The sequence below is a fragment of the Perissodus microlepis genome, chromosome 2 (genome assembly GCF_051167445.1).
Source record: "Perissodus microlepis isolate ML-2025 ecotype Zambia chromosome 2, ASM5116744v1, whole genome shotgun sequence".
NCBI classification, from domain to species: domain Eukaryota; kingdom Metazoa; phylum Chordata; class Actinopteri; order Cichliformes; family Cichlidae; genus Perissodus; species Perissodus microlepis.
The window spans coordinates 12,916,468-12,943,012 of record NC_140462.1 but is presented as its reverse complement, the minus strand read 5'-3'; the positions used below and the strand labels follow the sequence as shown (position 1 = coordinate 12,943,012).

The 26,545-nt window shown below is 39.8% G+C and overlaps 1 protein-coding gene across 1 annotated transcript; it reads left to right on the top strand.

Annotated features, from left to right (window-relative positions):
* Positions 1 to 1,058: 1,058 nt before the first annotated feature.
* Positions 1,059 to 26,522, top strand: slc43a1a (solute carrier family 43 member 1a). Its single transcript, XM_084947785.1, has 15 exons — positions 1,059 to 1,299; positions 7,733 to 7,896; positions 10,149 to 10,335; positions 11,994 to 12,049; positions 12,675 to 12,751; positions 18,910 to 19,002; positions 19,371 to 19,504; positions 19,597 to 19,724; positions 20,505 to 20,651; positions 20,751 to 20,786; positions 20,873 to 21,008; positions 21,201 to 21,330; positions 21,421 to 21,494; positions 22,145 to 22,268; positions 23,427 to 26,522. The coding sequence occupies exons 2-15, from the start codon at positions 7,743 to 7,745 to the stop codon at positions 23,622 to 23,624; spliced, it is 1,674 nt and encodes a 557-aa protein (XP_084803911.1). The 5' UTR covers positions 1,059 to 1,299; positions 7,733 to 7,742; the 3' UTR covers positions 23,625 to 26,522.
* Positions 26,523 to 26,545: the final 23 nt, after the last annotated feature.

The window sequence follows — 26,545 nt, the reverse complement described above, 5'->3', positions numbered from 1 at the left end:
GAGAACAACCTACATGTCACAGTTTCAGACGCCAAAAAGAGTTGGGTTGTTACAACAACCTTCGGAAACACTCTTTCAATCTTTTAATAGTTATGACTTTCTCTGTTAAAATACCTTAAATGTGAGACATCTCCACATTATGTGGTGAAGTCCTTCAGAAGAATGCATTACCAAATTAATTTCCTTTTGTTTGTTTTCTTTTGGTTGTCTTTTTTTTTTCTTGCCTGTCCCATTTGGTTCTTTGGTTCTTCTTGAATACAACTATTCTGTCAAACGGAATGAAGTCTGTTCCTTCTAATATATGTCCCAAGTATTTGATTCCACTCCAATCTGGGAAGTTAATCATATTATTGTTTTGTAATATGTCAGGGTTGTTCCAGATAGGTGTATGTTTGCATGGGATTAATGAAGACTCCGTCATTTTTAGGAACTCCCACCATGCTGTCAGAGATGCTTTTAAAGCACTCATGTCGTTTGATGTTTGAGCTGATAAACTGTTGTCGTATTAAATGTATTTTCAGCTTGGTATGAAACATTAACCACATATGTGCTGAATCAGTTATTCTATGTGATCCCGTATTGCAGTGACATTCCTTTAACCTCCCAAGACCTGAACTCTTTCATGGCATGCATTTTAAATTTCTCTTTGCTATTTGGCCTGATTGGGACCCGATGACTGTAAAAAGAAAAAGAAGAAAAAGAATTACCTGATTTTTTTTTTTTTTTTTTTTTACCTGATTTTTGTTTCTGAGAAAAATGCAATCCACATATGAGGAAATTCACAGTGGTAGTATAAATTCCTTGTAAGTGGATATCAGGGCCCTGAAGAGCAAAATTTAGTATTTTGGTCTGGACAACTCAAAATGTGATGTCCACATATGTGGATCCCAGGTCCTACAAGGTTAAGGGCTCTTTAAAGCGTCCATGCGCCATGCTGGAGGACATTTGCATGGAAGGAAAGAGCAGCATGAATGTGTGTGGAGTAGTGACTTTTCTCCTCCCCTTAACAGGCGGTAAACTAGATGGGAGGGAGAAGTCAAATTGAAGGGGGAAGTGTGTCGTGTAACCGGAGAGAGAAAGGGAGAAAAAACGTGGACTTATAGGCAAGGAACATCAGTCTTCAACCAGGAAGAAAGGGAGAGGACAGAGGGAGGGGGAAAAGTTTTATTTAGGGGACTCGGGCTCAACTTTCCTATTAGGACAACAATTAGTTAAAGTTGAGCTTAAATTCTTATTTTGTTATTCAATAAGGAACTCAAACCTTTATTTCAAGCCCCTGTGAGAGGACACACAACTGAAGTAAGTATATGATGTTTACTTACATTTCCACGTTTTGCCGCTGTTGTGTTCACGAGTTTATTGTTATATGTAAAATTAAAAAAAAAGAAAAGAAGTAAGCGGCGGCTTGAAACAGCAGGAGGAACAACGACCTCTGATACACGTGGCATGAGATGGATAGTGTCAGCTTTCACGATGCAGACCAAACGCTGCGTATTAAACCCACAATATGTGTGTGTGTGTCCACGTGTGTTTGTGCGTCCGTGGCCTGGCGAGGGGAGAAATGGCGCAAAGTACGGGCGCTCACTAAGGGAGGGTAAAAATGTGAGAATCGGCGCGAGCGGCAGATGTTGAGAAAGTTTCGGAAGTGACGATTAAAATGTGTACAATGCGCTCAGTGAAACCTGAGCCTTCATTTCATGGAGCATCGGAGTCCTGCCTGTTATGACTCATTTATAATATTTATAAAACCCCTGGAAAGCCATAAATGCGCACAAATGTCTTAAGTTAGGCGTTTGTTTTATTATAGCCCAATTACAGCATAACGGGGGCGGATCTAGAGGGGTGGCATGTGGTGGCATGTGCTGGCATAGACCCCTAATGCCACCCTGGTTTTGCATATGACAGTATTGCATATTAAAATAAGATTGCATTAACACTTTGAGCCTAGCTACAGTTAACACTAAATATAAATTCTAAAACTGAATATATTGCATAGTGTTACCCCTCCCCCACAATTTTTTCTTGTTTTCAGTAGCAACCCATGCTTATGATTGTGCCAGAGACTGTATTGCCTTGTGCCACATGCTATACAGTACATCAAATCAAAATTCACGTTTTATGTAACTGAAATGTTTAATTATGTGGACTAAAGAAAATAATTAAGCTATAGACGATATTTATATGAAACGTGTATACTTACTGCATTTGAATCATTTTAACCATATGTAACACCTGGAAGAAACTTTACATTGGGTAGTAGTCTGATGAATTTGTTGAGCATTGTGCATTTAATGTATCCATACATGCGTGTACTGAGTTATTAAGTTGGTTTATGTCAGTCAGCGAAAACTTGCTGGGTTGACATGATGAAAATCTTGTTTGGATCTTGAAAAACCAAAAGTTGGTTGGTTTCATTGATGAGGAATCAAATAAAACAACATAAAACGACAACCCTTTAAATTAAAGAATATAAGAAAAATGGGGAGAACAATGGCGGAAGCAACTGTATGTTTAATATGTGTGGATTTTAAATGCAGCATGTCCCCAAGTCACTGGGTGTAGCCTCTAACACCCATTCTAAAGCATCAGATAGAGCAGAGCTGCCCATTTCTCTCAGAACTGGGGCGCTGGCGTTCATAATCAGTGGATGTTTTGGGTGATTGATGGTCACAAAACCCTTGAAAAGCAGATTAAAGCAGATCTTGATCTTTAAACAGCCTAATTATATATTTGTTTCCCTTAATCCAGCCAGTATGCCTATATTTTATATATTTATTGCTCGTTTGCCTTCTTCATTTATTTCTTAATTGTGTCACGCTTTGATGGGATCTGGAGGCCAGGGGAGAACTCCAGATTTTAACATTTGGAGCAGCACATGAACGCGTCTCCTCTTCTGCCCTGCCTGGTAAGCGTAGGCTGACTGAGGTCACACCCATGGAGAGACAGCTGCTCGCCGGCCGGGCAACTTTTGGACTCCTCGGGGAACAGAGAGGCCCAGGGCTTTGTGGTTTATTTTATTTGGAAACATTTTTCCTGCGGTTCTTTTAGTCCCGCAGAGTTTTATAAACACGTCTGGTCAAGGTCATCTATATCCCCAGCAGGGAAAAAAAGAGCATGGCTGGAAGTAAGCAGCAACAGGGAGACTTGAAAGTAAGCATGATAGGGATAATTGAGCCTATATGTTCACTCAGTTGTTGATTGAGAAGGAAGTCCCTGTTCAATAATTCAAAACCCATTAAAACCCCATCCGCTTATCCAGGCTGCCAGTGGCAAAAGGAGTAGAGTAAGTCCTGGAGTTATTGCATCATTCAGCTGCTACTGCTCCGGTATTTCAGGAAACACCCTCCTTTTGTGGGATCTATCCCAAAGCAGGCTTCACCTGCTCTAACTTTAAAAGCACACACTTCACAGTGTTGTGACAGGGACTCACAACTGCCTGCCAACAACAAAAAAAGCCGGGCTTTCATGTTTTAAGTTGTTGCCACCTGTCTGTCATGTGTTGACCTTCCTGCACGGTAACACAATAACACTCCTGTTCCCTTTATTGACAGCGTGCAGTTTACTGCAGTAGTAACAGGCACCTGGAAATGGGCGGGAAACGGTGACGAGGGATAAGTTAGTAGAGCTGGCCGAATGCATCCGTGCCCTGCATCAGTTTGTGTGAAAGCAAAGCAGATGACACTACAGCCTTTTCTTACAGTAACAGACGTGTTTGTGATACCAAGAAGACATGAACTCCCAGTTTCATTTACTGCTTTGCCTCCTGAGCGATGTGTGTGCACGATATTTTCATGCACACGCATATTTCACCGTGTGTGTGTTGATGCCCCTGATTCAGCCCCCGCGGTAACTCAAATACATGTGATTGTAGCTTGTATACTTAGACCTTTAATGGTCTGTGTGTTACTTTAACATTTTAGATTGTATATGTGGAAACTCTGACACTACTTAGGAGTTACTGATTTTTTAAAAATATTTTTTAAGTTAATGACTTTTAGGGATTTTAAGTGGTTTGGCTGTTTTTTAGAGTTAAATTTTGTGCATAGTGTAGTGGTGTATATATGTGCTTGACAAGCAAAAGGTTGCTGGCTCAATTCTAGCCAGAGACACAAATCCCTTCAGGAGCCGTGTCATGAAGGGCAGCAAGTGTAAAGATTAGCCAAATCAATCATGTTTGACTTGGCAGAGTTACATTTTCTACCTCCTGTGGTGACCTGTTTTGACAAGGAAGCAGCTGAAAGTAGGAAAGTCATAAGCGCAACAATGAACACCTGTATGTTCCACTCCTTGCACTCATTTGACCTTTGAAGTTAATGATATACGCTAAAAGATTTTTTTAAAAGTGCACATTGAGGTTAATTAAACGACAGATTTCCTCAGTGAGATACTAACTGTCCTTACTTCACATAAGCTTTGGCTGAAATTAACAAGATTTAGATTTACGCAAGATTAAAGAAGTAATGTGTGCATATCGACAGACACCCTACCAGGAACATCAAAACAGAAGTTCAGTTGTTGACTGTAGCAACAGCTAAGCAACAAATTTTTATCTGTGTACAGTTATCTCTTATATACAAGGACACATGGTATAACGGTAATGGTTGGGTTTTTTTTGTTTGTTTTTTTCCTCCAGGCTAAAAATAAAATACAAAGCATATATGACACATCATGCAGGATCCAAAGGGGAAATGAACTCCTTCCTTCATTTTTGCCCTGTGATTGATAGCTGGAGTCTGTTTTTATTATCATTTATAAATTTGGTTGTAAATGATAATAAACTCTATGGACAGAAAATTTGGTTATCATTTTGCCCTTTGATTGATAGCTGGAGTCCGTTTTTGTAAGCAGGTGGATCTCTGACACATTTTAAAAGCCCAAATATGAACATCTTAGGCCTTTGTAACAGTGGATCTAATAACTTTGGTTCTCTCTGGCGTGCTGGGTGGATAAAACAATCGGTTTGAAAATGGTAATGGATCGACAAAAAATTCCTAACTTAAAGATGATATGAATGGTTGTAACTCAAGTGTTTGTAGAAGCTTGGCTAAAAGTTAGCCTCTTTACTGTTTGTGCACTCAGACTTAATTAACGGGTTAATGTGTGGATTGGGCATTTACACGACAGCGTGAATAAGCACCGTCTTCCGCTGTCACCTCATTGTTGAGTGAGTGTGTGTTGAAGGGGTTTTTGTCGTGGGGTGTCAGTTTCAAACAAATCCCCCTTTTCAAACACTCTTTTCAGCACAAAGGCGGTCCAGCGGGCAGTGGATAATCGCATTACACACACGCCTCGTGAACACACACGCAAGCTCGTGAGCACAAGCGGAGACAAATCTGTCCCATTAGGGCCTCTCTGGTTCTCCAGTATGACACATGCTTAAAGGATGCCACCATTAAGAAGCACTGAAACTGATTTCCTATTTGAGGCCTTGACTGTAGGCCTCGTCTCTCGCTGTTCCCCTCCGCCCCCTTTTGTGGTTTGGCTGCCAAATGGAATAGCTGGTCATATTTGGATCATTGCTTCTTGTTTAGATGTTTTCCATATGTGTGTTATCAGATTCATGACTGTGTTGGGTGCTCATGTTGCAGATCACTGTGACTAGTGACCTGTACTTTGTGTGTCTATGTGTGTGTGTCTGTGTGTACTTTTCAGGTGGCCTTGACTAAGATGACTTTATTTAGTCAGTCACATCACAGCTGCTGTGTTTTTGCCCATGTGTGTTTATGTAAAAGCAGCCTGATTATCCTGTGACTTAAAACCAAAGCCAAGCTGTAGTTCCATTTGGTTTCCATACTCATTTAATCCCACTCCCCTTTGCTTTTAGATGGAAACAGCGGCACTTTAAGGTGCCACCCCAATTTCCATAAGAAAAGCAGACAATTCAGCACTCTGCAGTGTTTCTGGGAGTCAAACTCAAGTGCTTTGTTCACAGCACAGTAGGTGAACATCTGAAGCTGTCTGGCCTAGGATTTACAAAACAGTGACTCTCCACATGGACACTCATTAGATGTACTCATTAGAGCAGGGCGATATGACCAAAAATATTTATCACGATATAGATTTGAAAATTTGCGATAACGATATAACTGACGATAATTGACACTAGACAAAATACTTTACAACTCCACAATTTTATTAGTGCAAAAAAAACCAACCCATCAATGTATTTTCACTTAAACAAGCAGCTGTTTTTTGAATTAAAGTTATATAAAAATGTAACAGTACAAATGCAAATTCCTTGCTGACAGTTTAACCAAAAGGCATTTCCAGTGGAAATTGGCCGACATATCCTCAGCATAACCAAGTATGATATCCACAAAACTTAAAAAGAGCTTATACACACGCGGTAATATTATGTTGAAGCACCGTACGTATCACTCCGCGAGGCTTCTGCCTACGATAGCCGTAATGCTCTGACAATCCATCAAGCGGTGCGGGTTAGTAGCTTAGCAAAGTCGTACTAAAACATTTGACAGATTTTCGAGCGCCGTGTACCACATAAAATCGTTTCGAAGTCAGTAAACACAACCAGAATTCAAACATAAGGCACACGGGATTATAAGGGGCACTGTCGATTTTCAGAAAAATCAAATGATTGATTTTAAGTGTGCCGTATTTTCCAAAAAACACGGAAATAATGACGGTCCGCTAGCATGCTCTACCAAAAATAGTGCTTTGTTGTGTATCTGACGGACGAAAGCTAAACCAGTTCCACACCACTGAAGTTGCAGCATTTTTACAAACCAATTCTGGTTCATCCGTTTCACTCAACGATCTGCTTTCGCCCTTGTCATTCTCCATCGCCGCCGTGCCTTTTTCGCCATGTGCGTATGAAAACAAAGGCACTGCGCATGCGCGTTTTACCCATATTCTATCGCGATATTTCATTTTCTTGTCATTGCCCAACATTATACCGGTATTACCGTGAACGGTATGATATGGCCCAGCCCTATTACTCATCAGGTTTCAAATGTCAATGTGAATGAGAGCTTAAGTTCACAGGAAGTAAATCCGGACTGGAATAATTTCACAAACCCAAAGTCATGGAAAGTGGTGTGAGTCACTCAGACTTACAGTTACAGTTTGTGCCTTTTTTTTCCTTCCCTGAAACAACAAACCGGTTTAGCAAAAATCCTAACATTCACGTATAATCGCTAAAGAATTTTTAGGAAATAAAAATTTCCTACTCTTTATGACAGTATGGTTTTAATTATAGGATTAATGGCTCAACGGGAATACGGAAGACTAATCAACAATGAAAGTTATTGTTACTTGTATCTGTTGTGTCGGGGTGGGTTTTTTTTGTTGTGGAGACCTAAATTTGCTAAAATGTCAGTGGTATTGACCCATGTCCTGGTCCTTAATAAATACGGGAACATTGGGAAAACATTACTGAGTGTTTTTGAGCTAGAACTAAATAAGGGCTTCAACTAATTAATGTTGTTACTTCAAACTAAGACACCGGGTAATCAAACCTTTGGAGGAGGTGGTTTAGCATCAGTAATGACTCACATCAGTGTGTAATATTATTTAATAAAATCTGTTCAGCTTATTTAGTGTGTCTGGAAGTTTTTCAAAGGTGTTAAACAAATGGAAAACCCTTCGCATTTACATTGGATGCATCAACTATCTTTTTTACTTGTTAGAAAAAATAAAAAAAATAACCTCCATGTTTGCCTAAAGTCATTTCAATTTATCCTCCCCCTCCCTCTTTGTTGCTCCTCAATCACAGAGCAGCAGCGATGGCGCCCACTCTCGTCCAGGCCTACAGGAGGCGCTGGTGGATGGCGGTGACAGCGGTGATTGAAAACCTGCTGTGTTCGGCTGTGCTGCTGGGATGGGGCTCCTTGCTCATCATGTTAAAGAGGGAAGGCTTCTACTCTCACCTGTGCTCAGGTAAGATCAGAATCTGTGACCTTGATATGGAGATAACACATCTATTAGACATTTGCATAGATTGTAAATAGAAGATAGACATACCCAAAATACCAGCAGCCAAATTATGTGTTAGCAAGCTTGCTACAGTTTTTTGTTTCGGGACGCTTCTAACTTTAAGCCCTGATTAAATCCTAACAATTCACCCCATCAACAGTTCCTATGAAGGCATAGAGACAATGCTCAAGTCATTTTAACATTGGAGTCCATGAGGTATGGGCTCAAAATGTGGTCATAAATATTTTGTACTTGTAAAAAAGATTTGTATGTGTAAAAAAGATTTGTGTGTGCGTAAAAAAGATTTGTATGTGTAAAAAGAATTTGTGTGTGCGTAAAAAAGATTTGTGTGTGCGTAAAAAAGATTTGTATGTGTAAAAAAGATTTGTGTGTGCGTAAAAAAGATTTGTATGTGTAAAAAAGATTTGTGTGTGCGTAAAAAAGATTTGTGTGTGGACTTAGAAAAAAAACCCCTGCAAGTTACAAGTACGAATTTTGACCCTATTTTTCTTCCTTTCATCTGATTGGTCAATGTCATGTCAATCACAAATGTAACAATCCAATCAGAGAACAGATGGGTTTGGCTGTTGGAGGGGCGCTTTTTTGAACTGCAGGTCCTTGAAGGGTGATACAGTTTGAAGCTGGAGGATCTCTATATAAATATCCGATAGCAGCTAGGTCCCCTAACTTTCAGGAGCTGTTGAAAGGAAAAAGTTGTGGTATATCAGTGGTTAGAAATACCATTATTACTTTAGGATTAGTTTAACACAAAGTCAGGGCTGACCCAGGACCATTGCTGTGAGTCACAGTGCGCAGCATAAAAGTCCTTTCACATCAGACGCAGGATGTGCTGCTAATGCTAACTGCTAACTAAAAGCAAAGGATCCAGAATTTGTTACGCTGGCTGCTGGGCTCTGTGGGTTTTTGCAGCAGCTCTACCTGTACTAGATGCACCTGCTCCTTGTCTTTTCTATCTCTGACTTTATGTCCTCTACAAGAGTTTCTGTTTTTTTTGCTGGTTCTTCAAATGTTCAATAAAAACATGTATGCTAATTCATAACAAAGAAAGCTTTGTAATGAAGACTGTCATTTCCAAAACACTGCCCGCCCCCACCCCGCGGTCCGCAGCGCTGTTGAAAAGGCTGTGGAAGTCCCTATATTAAACACGTAGACCTGTGACACAAAAATCACCAAACTCGGACGACCACAGACTGTTTTCCTTTGTGGTGATGAAGGAAAACGCTGGGTTGGCATGTAAAAGGGCATTTATTCCCTTCAAAGACCTGCAGTTCAAAAAAGCGCCCCTCCGACAGCCAAACCCATCTGTTCTCTGATTGGATTGTTACATTTGTGATTGACATGACATTGACCAATCAGATGAAAGGAAGAAAAATAGGGTCAAAATTCGTACTTGTAACTTGCAGGGTTTTTTTTTCTAAGTCCACACACAAATCTGTTTTACGCACACACAAATCTTTTTTACACATACAAATCTTTTTTACGCACACACAAATCTTTTTTACGCACACACAAATCTTTTTTACACATACAAATCTTTTTTACGCACACACAAATCTTTTTTACACATACAAATCTTTTTTACGCACACACAAATTCTTTTTACACATACAAATCTTTTTTACGCACACACAAATCTTTTTTACACATACAAATCTTTTTTACGCACACACAAATTCTTTTTACACATACAAATCTTTTTTACGCACACACAAATCTTTTTTACACATACAAATCTTTTTTACGCACACACAAATCTTTTTTACGCACACACAAATTCTTTTTACACATACAAGTCTTTTTTACGCACACACAAATCTTTTTTACACATACAAATCTTTTTTACAAGTACAAAATATTTATGACCACATTTTGAGCCCATACCATGAGGACTGACTCATTTTAGGAACGTCCCTTGAGTGGCCATTTGAGGAACTGCAGGATTTAAGGCGTCATCACTTGGAATTACTTTTTGGGAAACATATGTATTGTGTTCAAATGTGTCATGGCCATTGCAATCTATAAAGCATGAGATTGTCTTGTTTTGGAAATTGCAGAAAAGTCACCTTTAAGACAAGTTTAGAAAATGGGGAAAATAATGCTTAGTTTTGGAGTCAAGTCAGAGCCCAAAAAAAACCTGAAAGACTCAAATAGTTCTTGAGCGATCTCTCATCAAGCCTACACACTTGTTCCCACAGAAAATGACACAGCGTCTTTGGGTAACTCCTCTGGCCAGAAGGTTGAGGAATGGGTCAGCTGTGTGGACCAGGAAGAGATGCTGAATCTGGGCTTCACCATCGGTTCCTTCTTGCTTAGTGCCACTACCCTCCCGCTTGGTATCCTGATGGATAAGTTTGGACCACGTCCCATTCGACTGGTTGGAAGGTAATATTGTAACATTTGAGAATGTATTCGTATGTGTGGCTCATAAATGATCCTTGTATGTTTGGCTTAATCATAAAAAAATCTTCCTTGGCACATGTGGAGATGAGGAAGGAAAACCTGATATTCAATCAATTCATTTACTTGATGTTCTAGTACAAAAAGTAGATGGATCACATTCCCACAGCAGAAGCGAGAAGTTGATCCAGTTTCTGCAAATTACTGAGTGTAGGCAGTCCTCGTTTGTATGTGTACACCTTTTCTCAGTACACGTGTAGTTAGTCTACAACCGTTCATGTAATTACAGGGTGTGTTCTGTAAGTTAGAGCTTGGACTGTCTTCAGAGCCAGACTCTTAGAGATACAGTAGAGGAAATAATTATTTGATGATCTGCTGAATTTTTAAGTTTGAGAAGAACAGTCTCATGTTTTTATGGTAGTTTCAATTTAATCGAGAGACATAAGATTAAAAAAAACAAACACATTACATAAAAGTTATACTTGCATGAAATAAACGTTTGATCCTCAAGTAAAACATGACTTGGTACTTGGTGAAGAAACCCTTTTTGGCAAGTGCATTTGTGCATAAGATGTTTCTTGTAGTTTGTAACCACATTTGCATACGTCTCAGGAGGGATTATGACCTACTCCTCTTTAGAGGAATGCTTGAGGTTTCTTGGCTGCTCAGCAACTCGAAGCTTAAGCTCCCTCCATAGGTACTTTTTTTATAGGGTAGAGGTCTAGGGGTTGGCAAGCTGCTCCTTTGTTGTGTTGTATTGTCTGTATTTTTGGGGGGTCATTGGTCATTGCCTAAAGACCCATCTGTGATCCACCTTCAGTCTTTTGGCTGCGGGAAAGGAGATTCTCATGATTTTAGGGTACATGGTCCCATCCATTGGCCTCTCAGTCCTGTGAAGTCGTCCTGCACGCTTAGCAGAAAAACAACCCCCAAGCATGTTTCCATTTCCATGCTTGTCTGTAGGGATGGTATTTTGTGGGTCATATTCAGCATTTTTCTTGCTCCAAACACGACAGATCGAGTTGGTCCCAGAGGGCTGAATTTTTGGTTATACCTGACAACCGCACTCTTTCTCCGAAGCCTTCTCAGAATCATTTAGAAAACTTCAGTTAGATGTTGGGTTATCTTCAAAACAGAAGGGTAAAAAGTCATGTTACATAAACAAACACACATGGTTTCTGCCTTTCTCATCCACAGTTTGACTTTACTTGACTTTTAAAAGTTAAGCGTGACACTTATCGGATTTGAACGTATCTGATTCAAAAAGCATTCAGGCTGTTAAATCATTGACCAACTGTTTTATAAACCAGACTCTTTATAGCTGATTTAGACTTCTGGTCTTAGTCTTTGTAGACGCTTCAACATAACCTCCATAAGTTTTATGTGTCAGCCTCGATGGAAACTGATAAAATGCTGATTTGGCAGATGACAGATTTTACGCCTGAGTTCCTGTCGCAACTTCAAAGGGGTTTTGTGTCTCAAGCTGGAACGAATCAACATTCTCTCCAAGTCACCAAGCTACCCACTGTGGCGACCCCCTGTGGATAAGATGGCAGCAGAAAGTAGCTTTTTATTACTGCCGACGATGTCACCAGCAGCTAGCTATCTCGAGGTTTCATTATTTTTCTCTCTCTTTGTTGCAGCTCATGCTTTGGTCTGTCCTGTATTATGATGGCCACCTCTGCCTACAAGACCGACGGTGAGTAAAAACAGACAAGCGCTAGATATTGATGAGATAATTGATGCAAAATGACACACAGGCTTTACAGAAGTCCGTATACCTGGATTTTTTTTAATCACTGTAAAAACAAACCAACTGATTTTTATCACTGATCAATAAGGTATCTATCTATTTGCATGACAAATGAGTTATTTAAAAAAAATTGTTCCTACCTGTCACTGAAAGCCGTCTCACTCATAATTCATAATTTTAAGCCTAATTAAAATTTAGATTAATTTTAGGGTTATATAAAAGTGTCTGTCACACTGGCTGGTACCATTTTTTTGTACCAGCTTGTTTATTTAAGCTGCTGTCTGTGTTGCTCAATATTACACTTAAACCACAGAGAAAGTGAAGGAGTTGCAGGTGCATCAATGTGTTTCACCACAACCTCATCCTTACACCACTTCACAAGTTAAAAGCCAACTGCTTTAGTGAATATCCGCTGCAGTTAAATGCACTTGTGGCACATTTTAAGGCGCGTGGTAATTTGCTTGTTTTTGAAGGCGGTCTCCTGAAATCTTAACTTAAACTGACTTCTTGTAAAATGAAGTCCTCCAGTTTACCAAAGCGAGTTTTAATGTTTCTCTTGCTTTCTCTGCAGTCCTCTCAGCGCTCATCTTCCTGGCTCTTTCTCTGAATGGCTTCGGAGGCATCTGCCTGACCTTCACCTCCATCACGGTAAGACACACGGCTAACAGGCGAAGGGGTAAGACATGCAGTCTGGCTGATTAATTGAGGGGAATAGTGTGATATATATATATGTACTGCACAGGCAACTCCATATATAACCTATCCAGAGCCCTCATCAGTTGTTTCAGTTCAGTTCTTTCTGCTGTGACAAAACAAATTTCCCACGTGTGGGACTAATAAAGGTTATCTTATCTTATCAACGGCCAGTTCCAGTGCAGTTGGTTTCATGTTCACATCTCATTTACTGGTATTGTTGTGTCTTTTGTGATGTTGTTAGAACAAGACAATCACTCCTCTCAGTACCAGTTCGGATTTATTTTTGGGTGGCAAAGGTCTTATTCCATGTGGTCAACTTTACAAAACCCCTAAATTAAAAGAAGGGAGCCTTTGCATGTACACCATGTCTTGTATTTCTTAACAGTTGATAGTAGTATGACTGGTAATCCTGTGCACTACAATCAGTAACATTAAATGCTATTAGTCATCTGGTAGTCAGTCAGTAACTCTATGTCCTATAATATAATTTAACACCATCTATTTACATAACTCTTTCTAAGAAAGTAGTGACAGGGTTTTATTTTTTTTTATTCTTCCTGGAACAAATGAGCAGAAACATTTTAGTAGCATGGTTGGTCTCTCAGCTGACAAAATGGCATGTGTTGTTCTGACTGGGTGGGGGTAAGGGGTGGTGGTGCTACGGTGCGTGATGTCCACATCAGGCATGTGTATGTGCATGTGATCTATCAGCAAGTGTGTTTTTTTTATCATTGTCCTGGCAAGTATTTAGGTTGGTGCTTAGTCCTGGTACAGTGTTTTTGTCAGAGTGCACATGACTTCTACCACATGGAAAGTTTCCACCAATAGCAGCCCAAGGGTGACTACACACCCTCCCTAGTGCTCGGCCCCTTTACCTCTAATCAAAGATACTCAAGGACACATTGAGCACACATTGAGCTCTTCCTCGCGACCTTCTTCCTGCTCTCTTCAGTTTCTCCGCTCAGCAGTCAGCAGAATAATCACTACACAACCTTTTAAACTCTGCATGACTGTGCGCACATGTGGATGCGCAAATGTGCGCGCACGGGGAGATGAACAAGAAACAGCTGTTTAAATGCTCAAGTTAAAGACTGACTGTGGACAGATGACCTTATCCTGGGACCTTTTTCTCTTTAAGCTCGCAAACTGCTTACGTGGGTGTTTTTACAGAAAGAAAAGCGTTAGAGTAGTCTATTATGAAACTGGATGCCATTGGGTATGAAAGATGTTTAGGGTGATAAAAACCAGACAAACAGTGCAGATGTTTAAAAAAAACAAAGTGTAACTTGCAGGGACCTGTTGGTGGTGACTTAGCAGGTAGACTTTTTTCTTGTTTCTACAGTGAACAAAATCGCAGCGTTGAATTTTGATGAAATGTTTTGGAAGTAGTGCAGCAGCACATCGACAGAGTGGTTCGTTCGTTCAGGTTTTTACAGATGCTGACTCATCTTGAAAGATGTTTAATTAGCACTTCTTCCCCCCCAGGTAGAGGTGTACAAAAACAACACCAATTTTAAAAGCAGAAACGCATGCAAAATTAATAATGTAGCTACCTTATATACTCGCATGGCTAACATTACATTAAGGAAACACGCATAACACATGCAAGAACGTGGAGCTCCTTTTAGTGTTAGCTCACGCCGACACAGAATGTTCTTTCAAGCCTATCAGACAAACACGGTTAATAACACACACACACGCACACACACACGCACACGCGCGCGCGCACACACACACAATGTTGAGTAATGATCAGCTGCCCTCTGTTGTTTGTCCCTGACTGACCGTGTCCCTCGTTCCTTCCCTCTGTCGACACTTCTAATCAGGGTGAGGTTTACCAACACCGAGTGACCTCAATGCTGCTGCTTTTCTAAAGAGTGCAAGGGCAGACACACACACAGACGTAAATTCACAAATGCCATCATAATTTAAACCATGTGGTCGAGAGTTAAACAAGACCATCTCAGTCGTTTTGCGGTATTGTGCTCTATGAGTCAGTTACTGGGGGGAAACTCCCAATACAAAGCCCATCATTGGATTTTTATACAATACATAAATATAGTAATTTATTTAGACAGACATTATAACTTCAGATTCTTTAAACTGGGAATATCAGACTCCCTTGGCGGGCCGGTCTTAATTGGGGTGGAAATTCTATGGATGGATTTCCTATAGAAATGTCTGTAGGAACCACTGATGTCTTTGTCAGTAAGAAGACTGTAAAGCTGACAGAAGCACTGATGAACGTCCACATTTTATCCTCATTCTTTACAGTTTTCACATTTTCTAAAAGTGGACTGGACGTTTGGCGTTGATGAAAGTTTTAACATTTTTAACTCCATAACCTTGATCAGGGTAATTAACTCTGCCTCACTTTCACAGATACTCTTGGTCCCCCTGTGATGTCCATACATGTTCAGTGTTATTTTGTAATAATACATTCATGTTGCCAACAATAACACAAGATTGGCAGAAAATTGTAAAATCATTTGAAGAGATGCTGTCAATTACAACAACAGGTTAAAAGGGTTTTATTTCAAGGAGGAGTGACATAATTGAGTTTGGTTGAATATTAAATAAAAACAACTGAACACTGGGACATTTGAGGTGCAGTATCTTGCACAATGAGCTGAGATCCTGTGTGGGTGATGTAAAAGAACAACAACAGGCACCAAAAGCAGCAATTGTGATGCCCTGTAGTTTTCAGTTTTCTGATTTCTTTTCTTCATTAAATATTTAGTTTGACTCATTACTGTGCTCAATATGCAAACACACCTTTTAGTTTTTTTGGTTTTACCAACTAATTAAAGCCTTAAATGACAACAAGGTGATTTGCAGACACTTTCTTTTCCAGTGAGTCACATTGTTAGGAATGCATGAGGTCCTTTGAACGCCCTATTGTCTCTATGTACAGAATGAAAAGTTTCCTGCTGCCAGTATCATGTCATTTTTAAAGGAATGAAGCCTGGCCTGCAACTGACAATGCAAATACTTTACCACTGGCATGCAATTAGACAGTGCAGCTACTTCTGTTAATCATGTTCCTTGTAATGACTGTGAAAGTTGTCAGTCTGCTTCTAAATTTACTCAGTGAATAGAAGCAACTTCAGGGAATTGGGGGGAAAAAGGTAATTATCGTACATACCCTAATATTAAAAAGTCCCTAGTCTTTATACAAGTCCACTACAGCAGGCTTTTGACGGCTTTGCTAACACTCTGAAGTTGACAGTTTGACCAAACTGCGAACACTGAGGGAGGGAGCAAAAAGAAGTTTGTGCTAATCGGCTCCAATTTAGGGTTTCCTGCTGGGATCTCCACAGAGGGAGGCTCTGCAAATGTAGCGTTGGGAGATCAAACACAAAACGTTTTACTCCTGCTGTCTTTTTTTTTTCTTTTTTTTTTTCTTTTTCCAATTTCTGTCCTTGCTGATTTTTTATTTATTTATTTTTTCTTGTGGCTTGTCCTGTCTGGCAGATTTTGCAATCAGAATTGTGATCTGAATGTACAGTGGTGAAAGAACAGCTCTTCTTCATGTGAATTAAATTATATGTGGTTTGGTATGACAATGCAGAGGCAAGACAGGCAGGGGGGGTGAATGCACAACTGCCGCACCTGTAAGAGACAAAAGACAAAACAAACATACAGAACCTGGAACACAAAAATTAGAAAATACACAGATACATAAGCCAACAATCTTCTTATAGTGTGTGTGAGTGTGAGAATGCCCGTGTCTTTGTCACAGATGTCCTTGCTGATTTTATACTCCCATCTGTCTTTCTTCCTCTCCTTTTTTTCCTTTCCCACTTTCCCTTCTTGCGTCCTGTCTTTCAAAATTTCACTGCTCATTAATCTGCTATTTGGCCCATTCTCCCAGTGATTAAAGTCTTAATTAAACTCAGTGCCAAAGCCTTACAACACCCAAGTGAGTGAGCACTGCAGGAGTAGAGCCTGAACTCATTAGCTGTGGCAAGTGAATGGCTAAATCCTTTTTTTTTTTATGTGTGTGATTTTGACCCTGTGTGTGCATCCATACAGTCATGCGTTTGTGTCCACATCCCCCTAGCAGCATTCGCATGCATAAGTGTTGCAAGGCTCTGTAAAAAAATATTTATTTAATAGGATCTGACAGAACACAGAGGTAGAGGATAGACATTTGCACTTTCCATATTTGGTAACCTGACATCTTACAACATGAGATGCAAGCTCGGAGGGCCCCGTTTCCCACATTCCATAAACTTCCACAGCACTGCAGACCTTATGTTCATAGATGAGCTGTATTTCAGTTCTCAGAAGTGCTGAATGAGGACGGGTGTTCTTGCGGTTGTTTTTCTCATCTCACTCAGACAGGCAGACTCTCTCCTCGAACATCCTCAGGAAAGCTTTTCTTTCCTGTTTACCTGCCAACATCTCACTTCAGTGTCAGCGACTGAAGTGACCTCATGCTTCCTCGATAAAGCGCAGGCACCACAGCTTGCACATCGTCACAGTTATGTGACGAAAAAGCACACCTCTCACCCACACCTTCCACCTTACATCTTGTTTGGCACAAAGGCCAAAAATATTTGTATGGATTTTGATATTTGGTTATAAAACTCCTGGAAACCCTTTTGTATGCAGCTCTGAATCCCAGTGTGTCTAAGTGATGGGAAAATTAAGGACTGCAGAATGTGCTATAAGAAAAATTTATAGTAATTAGAAGGGATCTGTAATCTGTTAAAGGTACTATAATTAATATTTTTAACCAACATTTGCTCAAATAACTATGTATAATGTAAGATTATAAACAGACTGCAGTTTTCTTAGCTCTACAGAGGTTTATACCCTTCTTACAAATTATTTTAGGTTTTCCCAACCCACAACTTTACTGCTTTGGTTCTCACCGCTATCTCGGTGCAGCTGTTTCCAATGAAAAGCCTTGTGTACACTTGCTGATACGCTAGCAAATGCGAAGTTAGAGATACATTAGCAAACATCGCTTGATATTTCACTAAGGATTTGGTGGAGAGGGTAGGGAAAGTAGAGTGAATATTGCATTTAAACTTATAGGCTTGTAACACAGGACTCCAAATAAAATGCTGATGTTGCACCATGTTGACTGGTTGTGCAAACTGAAGCAAGTTGCGTCCAAGTCAGCCGTATCAACTTTCTAAGTAGCCTAAGCTGGTGTTGTTTTCAGCTCATTCTTAATTAATAGAGGTTTAAATAACTTAAAGTTAAATAACTTTGAGATAATGATTTTTCGCATAAAAAAATTCTATATCTCTATAGATCATCTCCCAATAAAAATGTTAGGAGGTCAACGTTTTGCTCCTTTATGTTTAATAAATGCTCTCTGCCTCGATAATGTCAGTGTAAGGGTGTGGAAACTGTCTGGGAGACAACAGTGGCACTGACGGCGTAGGGAGATTAGGTGACGTTTGCAGGAGTTTTAGAAAACTGTGGTCATTGAGAGAGAGAGAGAGAATAGCAAGCTTGTCATCCAGCACAATTAAAATCCTACACATGTGATTTTTATAATCACGATTAACCCATTTAAAACTCTAATTAAAAGGACACTTACTGTGCTACAAGCACAATAGGTCACTGTTGTGTTTGCTAAGCTCCTTGTCACTCTAAATAGGTTGACCTAATATATGGTGTCCTAGTGCCTAATGCCCACCACCTTGCCCCCCTTTCAACTCATGCTAGGTCAGAGGAACCTAGTCAAGTCTGAAATAGTTAGAATTTTATTTTTTGTTTTAATTGCAAGGATAACAATGTTTCTAAGTATAGCATAATCCATTAATGAGCCATGGGGCCATGTCTTCATTTCTTTTTTGTTTTGACATGGAAACTAATATTTTTAATGAGTCTGCTCTGCGGGAAGAGAGAAGTGTTACTGGGTGCAAACGCTGCAGGCTAGAGCAGTGAACCGTTGCTGTTAGGAGCAACCTCATCAGTGTTCAGTAGTTCGTCCTGCTAACACAAAGCAGACCACTGCCCTCTGCTGGCAAAATAGCATAGTGAACCTTCACTATAATAAATGATGAACTCCGGGTAGTCCATGGACCACTGTGAATGTTTTTATATGTGACCATGTCTGTTTTGTCTACATGTCCCTGTGCCTGCAGCTCCCCAACATGTTTGGTGCCCTGAGCTCCACCATAATGTCTCTGATGATCGGCTCCTACGCTTCCTCTGCAGTCACCTTCCCTGGAGTCAAGGTAAATTAAGGATATGTTAACAAATACACCGTTAAAGTTACACACTTAGATGAATTTCTCACATAAACCGAGTGGAGTTGTAACTGTGAGTCTACTTCAGAGTGCCTTTAAAATGTTAGAAATGTTATGGATGGAGTTATAAGACATAAACATTGAGGTACACCACTGTAAATAAATGCATAAATGTGTCTGGATGGTTTCTAAGCACGCTCACCATAAAAACTTTACAAGGTGATAATGTCTGTGTTGTGTTTACAGCTTGTTCTGTTTCCGCCATGTGGTTTAAAAAAAAAAAAAACAGTGAGCGAGCACACCTTTAAACACAAGTGAAACATGAGTGTAAAAACATAACTTCTTTTCCCTCCCAGGCCATCTACGACGCAGGCGTGTCATTCACGGTGATCATGTGGACGTGGGCGGGTCTTGCCACATGTGTCTTCATAAATTGTTTTGTTAACTGGCCCAAAGAAGGTTTTCCAACACCTGAAGAGGTGGACTACAGGTCTGCTTGTTTTTGTTTTTTAATATTGATACAGTAACTGTTGATGACAACCGTAACTCCGTAATTGAAACCCTCCTGTTTATTGATAACAGTAAGATCCTCCATGTTCAAGAGCCACCTTCATCTGAGCAGAAGGTTGTTGGTGAGAGACTGAGCCACCAAAACGGAGACATCCGACGCTCCACAGAGAAGCTTGCTAATGGACATGAGGTTGCACCCAGTAGGTCAACAAATCTGTCGTCTTTTCCTTCTGCAGTTTGTCTGAATGTGAATGGTGCACTATACAAGTACCAATCTATATTGAGGTAAATAGATTGGATATAGAGAGTAGAGTCATCTACTAATTAAAAAGTTGGTGGTCCAATGTTGAATATTGTGAATGTTGGGTAGAAAAAGCACTTGGGTATAGAAAACAGTGCTTGTCCGAATGTGATTGAGGCAATTTAAATTTTTAAAGTGCTTTGAGTGCTTGAGCTGAGTAGAAAAGTGCTATATAAGAACCACTTTACCATTTAACACAGTTGTGCCACTTTGGAGGAGACTATAGTACGTTATAGTTTCGTGGGTAAAACTACATTTTTTCCAACTGTAAAATTTTAAGATTTGTCTTATGGGGTCTTGCTTTTTGACCCCAAAAGATACAGAGTCCCCACACATGTGTGACTGTACGGATATAGGTCCCCCAAAATGAGTAATGCAAGTGTACCCACACACACAGCCACAATGCTCGCAGTCATGCACCTTTTGTATTGTGGCCACAATAAAATTCTGTCCTATTAATCACCTTGCAACCCCTCAAATTATAAAATTGCAGACAAACTAGAAAAGTGCCTCACGTCTTGCACATGTCAGGCTGAGAACCACTGATTTATTTTGTGTGATATTACTGAGAGACTGGATCTCCCACAAGGTTTACGGTAAAAGTTAGAAATCTGAACCACTTCTCCTGAATTTCCATCACAATCATTACAGGAAAATAAAAACACTCGTCCTCTCACAGATGCGGTTCCTTTCCGTCGGTCTGTGTTTTCTCCCATCTTCCTCTGGAGTCTGGTTACCATGGGGATGTCCCAGTTGAGAATCATCTTTTATATGGGGGCAATGAACAAGATGCTGGAGTTCCTGATCACCCATGGAGAAGAGCACCGTGAGTGTCCAACCCTCAAACACAGTCAGTATTTACAATACTGTTAAAAACCTTTGAGCAGTACTGACAGAAATGCTCTTTATTATATGTATCTTCCAGCGTCTGGCAAGCTAGCCAAGGAGGCAGAAGACAATGGTGAGCACTGTAGTAATAAGGCTTTAAACTGAAACTTGTTATCTTTGTTATTTTGTCTCCTCTTAATTTAATGTTTTGTCTTTCAGTGGGTTTCTACTCGTCCACCTTTGGCATGCTACAGCTGTTGTGTCTGGTCACATGTCCTCTGATTGGCTACATCATGGACTGGAAGATGAAGGAGTGTGAAGAGGATCAGACAGTCCCCTCAGGCACACAAGAGAGGTATGTGCAGAGAAACTTGACAGATTTGGGAATAAACATTCATTTATTTTTCGCCTTTATTGAGTAGTTTGACAGTAAAGACATGAATATAGGATGATGGAGAAGGACTGACTAGACTGACGAGGCCATTTATATATGAGAAGCACACACTGTATGTTGTGATGGGAACTTCTTTGCCTGTGTCCTCAACAGGCTCACCAGTGGACCCAAAAGAGACCGTAAGATTCAGAAGGTGACAAATGCAATGAGGGCGTTCATCCTCACTAACCTGCTGCTAATTGCATTTGGAGTCTGCTGCCTCATCGACAACCTGCCTCTACAGGTAATGCCTTATTCTGTGACAACAGCGATACAACAGTAATTAGTGTGATGCATTAATTCCCTTACTTTTTCCATCTCTTTTCAACCTTAGATCTTGACCTTCATCCTCCACACTATGGTCCGAGGCTTCATCCACTCCTGCTGTGGAGGTCTTTATGCTGCTGTGTAAGTGCTGATAAATCTTTGTACAACACAATTACATGCAAAGTTTCACAAAAACCTAATTTTTAAATCACATGGCAATCATTTAAGTGACGTAATAACTGGAAGAAGTGCTCATCAAAGTGAACATATGTTGAGTTTCCGGTTCATTAATAAGACAACTAGGATTTCACTTAATCTTGGAAATGAGACAATGGGCTCTTTTCTGACCCATTTAGTGTGATTATCTAACACCATATAAACACCAAAAAGCACGGCTTTACAGTGTGATAAAAGCAACCAGATGTGGTAACAAAAGGAGGGGGGATCCTGTATTGTGTGCTCGGAGACCACAAACTGCAACCTTTCAGCTTATGCATTGCTTTATACATTTTATACTTATTCAGTATGACATGCATAATTATGTCATTGTAGGATTGGTACATATCTGATTGTTCATTATCACCCAACATCGTGTGGGCAAACGTTAAACTTGTTGGTTATGAGTGCCCTCCAGAGCCACATCAGCATGAAAATAAGCTCTCTCTGGCACTAAATCCTGCATTTCAACATAGATGTTATGTCTCCAACACTAAATCAGCTGTTTTTATTTTATGTATTGTCAGCCTATTGTCACTTGGTATTTCACGCTAACCACTAAATCTTTCCCACAGCTACCCGTCCAACCACTTTGGCACGCTGACAGGCCTCCAGTCCATGATCAGCGCTGTGGTCGCCCTGCTGCAGCAGCCACTCTTCATCGCCATGGTTGGACCATTGAAAGGAGACCCCTACTGGGTGAGAAAACACATTTTCTCTGCATGCCTGCAAACTTCAAAATGAGACGCCCATAAAAAGCTCTCAGCATTGTTTATTGCGCACCAACTATCCATGGGATAACTGAAATTGTAAATGAAATGAATGTGCATTTGTTAGCTACAGTTTTGTACACATTAATTTCATTAGGTAATGAGTGCACTAAGTGAAGACTGAAGAGGCCAAATGGTAATCTTAAATTGGATCATCATGTTGATTCACCTCGAAATGTCCACATGACCACTCAGTGTATGTTAAAACAATCATTCAGGTTTCAAACATAATGAGTCCTAATCACTCTGATCACCTGCAAATGTTTTATCTAGAGCCACATAGTAGGTTGACATTCAGCAAGTATAATATGAAATATAGCAAAAATATTTGAGCTTCCCTCAGGATGAATTGTACTGAGTTTGGGTGTCACATGAGTTACAAATCTGAAGACATTCCCTTCTGCTTCTTTTGTTTACTGCAGTTAAACTAGCCTGTGAACATATTAAACACTGTGTTATTTTGAGAATGTTAGCACTGTAACATTAGCATTTAGCACAAACCATGACTACGCTTAAAGGAGACAAATTATACGTGTCCCTTTCCCCCCCCTTGACATATTTACTGTCGCAGTGTTTGCTTACATTGGTAAGTAAAATTTAGCCAAATCTTCTGGCTTCAGGCTGGTCTTAAGAGGGAATTTTCCTTAACGTTATTGTGTTAAAGCTCTCTACATGCCTGAGATAAAGAGGAGGGGCTTACAAGCATAGGGTTCTGTTTATGGAAGCCAGATGAGGGGCCAGCCAATCAGAAAAAAGTAGGCTTTTAGGAATGCCCCCCTAAAACAAAATAAAAACTAAGAGTTAGAAGGGCTGTTTTCAAAGAACAAGCTGCATAATTGGCCAGAATAGGACGCGAGAAAGTTTGAGATTTAAACTGTTGGTGTTGTTTTCAGTTGATCGGTTCTTGCTACATGTTAAATGTAATTTGATTTATATGGGTTATTGTCTCAGTTGGTTTCAGACAGTTTTAAAGTTTTCTTCCTGTAGTTTAAAAATAGTCACAGTTGAAACTGCCGATTTTAATTATGGCCTGACAATGTGAATCATAATTACAACTGTCCATCTTCCTGATCTTTCTTTCCTGCAGATCAACCTCGGCCTGCTGATCTTCTCGTTTACTGGCTTCCTGTTGCCAGGTTACCTGTTCTACCACTGCAGACAGCTGACGAGGGAAAAGAAGGCCAGAGAAAAGCTGGCTGCCAATCAGGAGATGGAGGCACTCAACCACACCAACGGCAATGGCTGCAAACCTCACACTAATGGCTTCGCTGCTATAGATGCTTAGAGAACACAACAGCTGAGTATAGGGGGGAACAGTAGGGTTAGCTATGAAATAAGCAACCATAACGTTATGTTAAGTTTTGTTTTTTGTTTTGTTTTGTTTTTTTAAGCTGGTGCTAGTTCTCGTAACAAACCACATCAGAAAGAATATGATATCCCACATGTTTGTATTTTAGGGAGATTTGTCATCACTTGTTTTGTTTTTTTATTTATTTTGGTCTAGGTCAAGGATCAAGTTGGTGTGTTTAAAAAGCCATGGATTTCATTTGATATCACAGTACTTGAAATACTATGATATAGTTTTCAAAGACTTATAATCATGACAATACTAGTTAACACCAAAGAACTGCTCGAAGATATTAAGTTAAACTTCCTGTTCAGTATTTTAGGACTCAACCATTTAGTTCTCTATACGAACAAAAGTAATAAGTGACACCTTTCAATAATTGAATTCAGGTGTTTCCAGTCCCATTGCCACAGGTGTATAAAGTCACGTGCCTCACCAACTGCCTGCCTTTACCAACATTTGTGAAATAATGGGTCGCTTTATGGAATTCACTGAATTTAAGCACAGTGCTGTAATAGGATGGGTTTGTTACCACCAGTCAGTTAGTGGGATTTCTTCACTTAGATATTCCATGATTAGTTGTAAAAGGGGTTATTGCAAAGCAGAAGCGTTAAGGAACCACAGTTAATTCAGTTAATAAATGGTAAACCAAATAAAGTTATAGAGTGGGGCTATTGAGTGCTGAGGCGCATAATGTGTAAATGTTGCCAACAAGCTGACTTGATAACTCTGGAGTTCCAAACCTCCTGTCGCATTAACATCAGCACAAAAACTGTACGCCAGGAGCTTCGTGGCAGGCCAAGAAGCTCCTGTAAGTGTAATGTGTAGGTGGTCTAAAGTGTAGATTAATAGTGCTTTTTCTACTGTAGTCTCCAACAAACTCTTAACAAAAAAAAAACAAAAAACAAAACACACAGTAAGACACTGTTAATGCATATGAAAAAAAAAAATCCTAAAGACCTAGACGATTTGAACATTTCAATATTTATGAGAACTTCAGCTCTTCACAAACTTTCTCTGATTGAAACACACAGGCGGACACCACAGCTACCTCCATTTACTTTTTCCTTTTTTTTTGTACTGTCGCTCTTTAACAGACTCCTTTGCCTATCCAGGATTTAACACAACCTATCCAGCATTTTCATTTAAATTAAAATACCCCGAGCTGAACAGAGAGATTTCTCCTCGTGCATTTGTGTGATTCAGAGATGAAGTTTAACCAGCTTATTTGCCCCTCACATTCTGAACTCTTTTATAAATATAAACATCCATAGGAACACATTTTGTAACTTTTACAAAGAAAGAACGGGATGGGTTTTGGTAATTGTGACGTACAGTGTGTCAGTGTTGGGGACTACTTTATGCTACTACTTTATGCACAGAAATGAACTAGTGTGTGTATAAAATGTGTATTGAAGTGTAGTTTTTATCATTTCTGTAGCATTAAAAAGGGAAGCGCTTCATTATCAGCTAATGTTATTTTGTAGCGGGCCTATTCTAAAGGAAGCTCGGGTGATTTAATGTTTATTCTGCTCAGTTTTGTATTGCAGGAAAAGAAAACGTCCTCCAGCAAATTGTCTTGTAAATAAGTGTGAGGTGTGACTTGTATTTTATGATCTGCCGCTTGCTTAACATTTTTGTGTACAGTATATTAAGTGAAGACTGAGGAGGAAGTGGCTGGGGTCAAACTTGTTTGTTGTAAATGTGATTTTTAACTTGATAAAAACACATCTAGCTGCAGGACGTGGTCTCAGCCAATGGCGGGCAAAAACAAAATGTATTTTTATTCCAAAGTGTTGTGTACATGTTTGTTCTGCACAAATGTCCACAAATTACAGCACCAATCAGCTTTAATGTATATTTTTAATTGTTTTAATTCAAACCATTTCAATGCCTGGGCAGCTTTCAGTAGATTTTCCGTTATGTTTTGTCATTTTATTTATACACCATTTTCCTGGTCATAGGACGTGTTCAGCTGCTTGACTCTTTGCACGCTTGCTTAGACGTGAGGTTTTTATTTCAGCTTTGTGCCTGTGCTGCTATCTTTGCAATGGAAGTGAAGGCAAGATTAATGCCTCTAGCAAACAGCTTACTCTCTAAACCAGGGGCGGGGGAACTCCAGGCCTCAAGGGCCGGTGTCCTGCAGGTTTTAGATGTGTCCTTGATCCATCACGGCTGATTTAAATGGCTAAATTCAACATGGCTTGAAGTTTTCCAGTGGCCTGGTAATGAACTACTCATTTAAATCATCCGTGTTGGATCAACGACACATCTAAAACCTGCAGGACACCGGCCCTTGAGGCCTGACGTTCCCCACACCCTACTCTAAACCAAAGACATCTTTAGGGACTGTGATAACAGTTGCTAGTATAGGAACATAAACCAGGAATGCCTTAATATAAACTATGCACTAGCTCTGCAGTAAAGTACAATTTGTTGTAAACTCACCTTTAATCTTCATAGAGGCTGAAATTTTTATATCACTTTGTAAAGATTAGCATTTGAAAGTTTGAGGTTCTACTTTATGCCATTTCTCTATGTCCTTCTTGTCATGTTAAAATATTTAACAACCATCTGTTGTATTATAGTTCCGTGTAAGTAGCTGTCTGAAAAGCTAATGGCTTCTGCTTTTGTCTTTATATTTGATTAGTAGTTGCCACCTTGAATTTAATCTGTGCCTTTGACAGTCTTGAAAACGTCCTTTGCTGTATCTGTAAAGACTGTTAGATGAACTGCCTCCATGATTAGTGTTGAAATGCTGCTTAGCTAAATTAAATCTTGCATCACTATAACCAGCATGTGCATTTGATATATGAATAAATGATCGAATGCCAAGACGTTGCCAGAGTGATCATTAT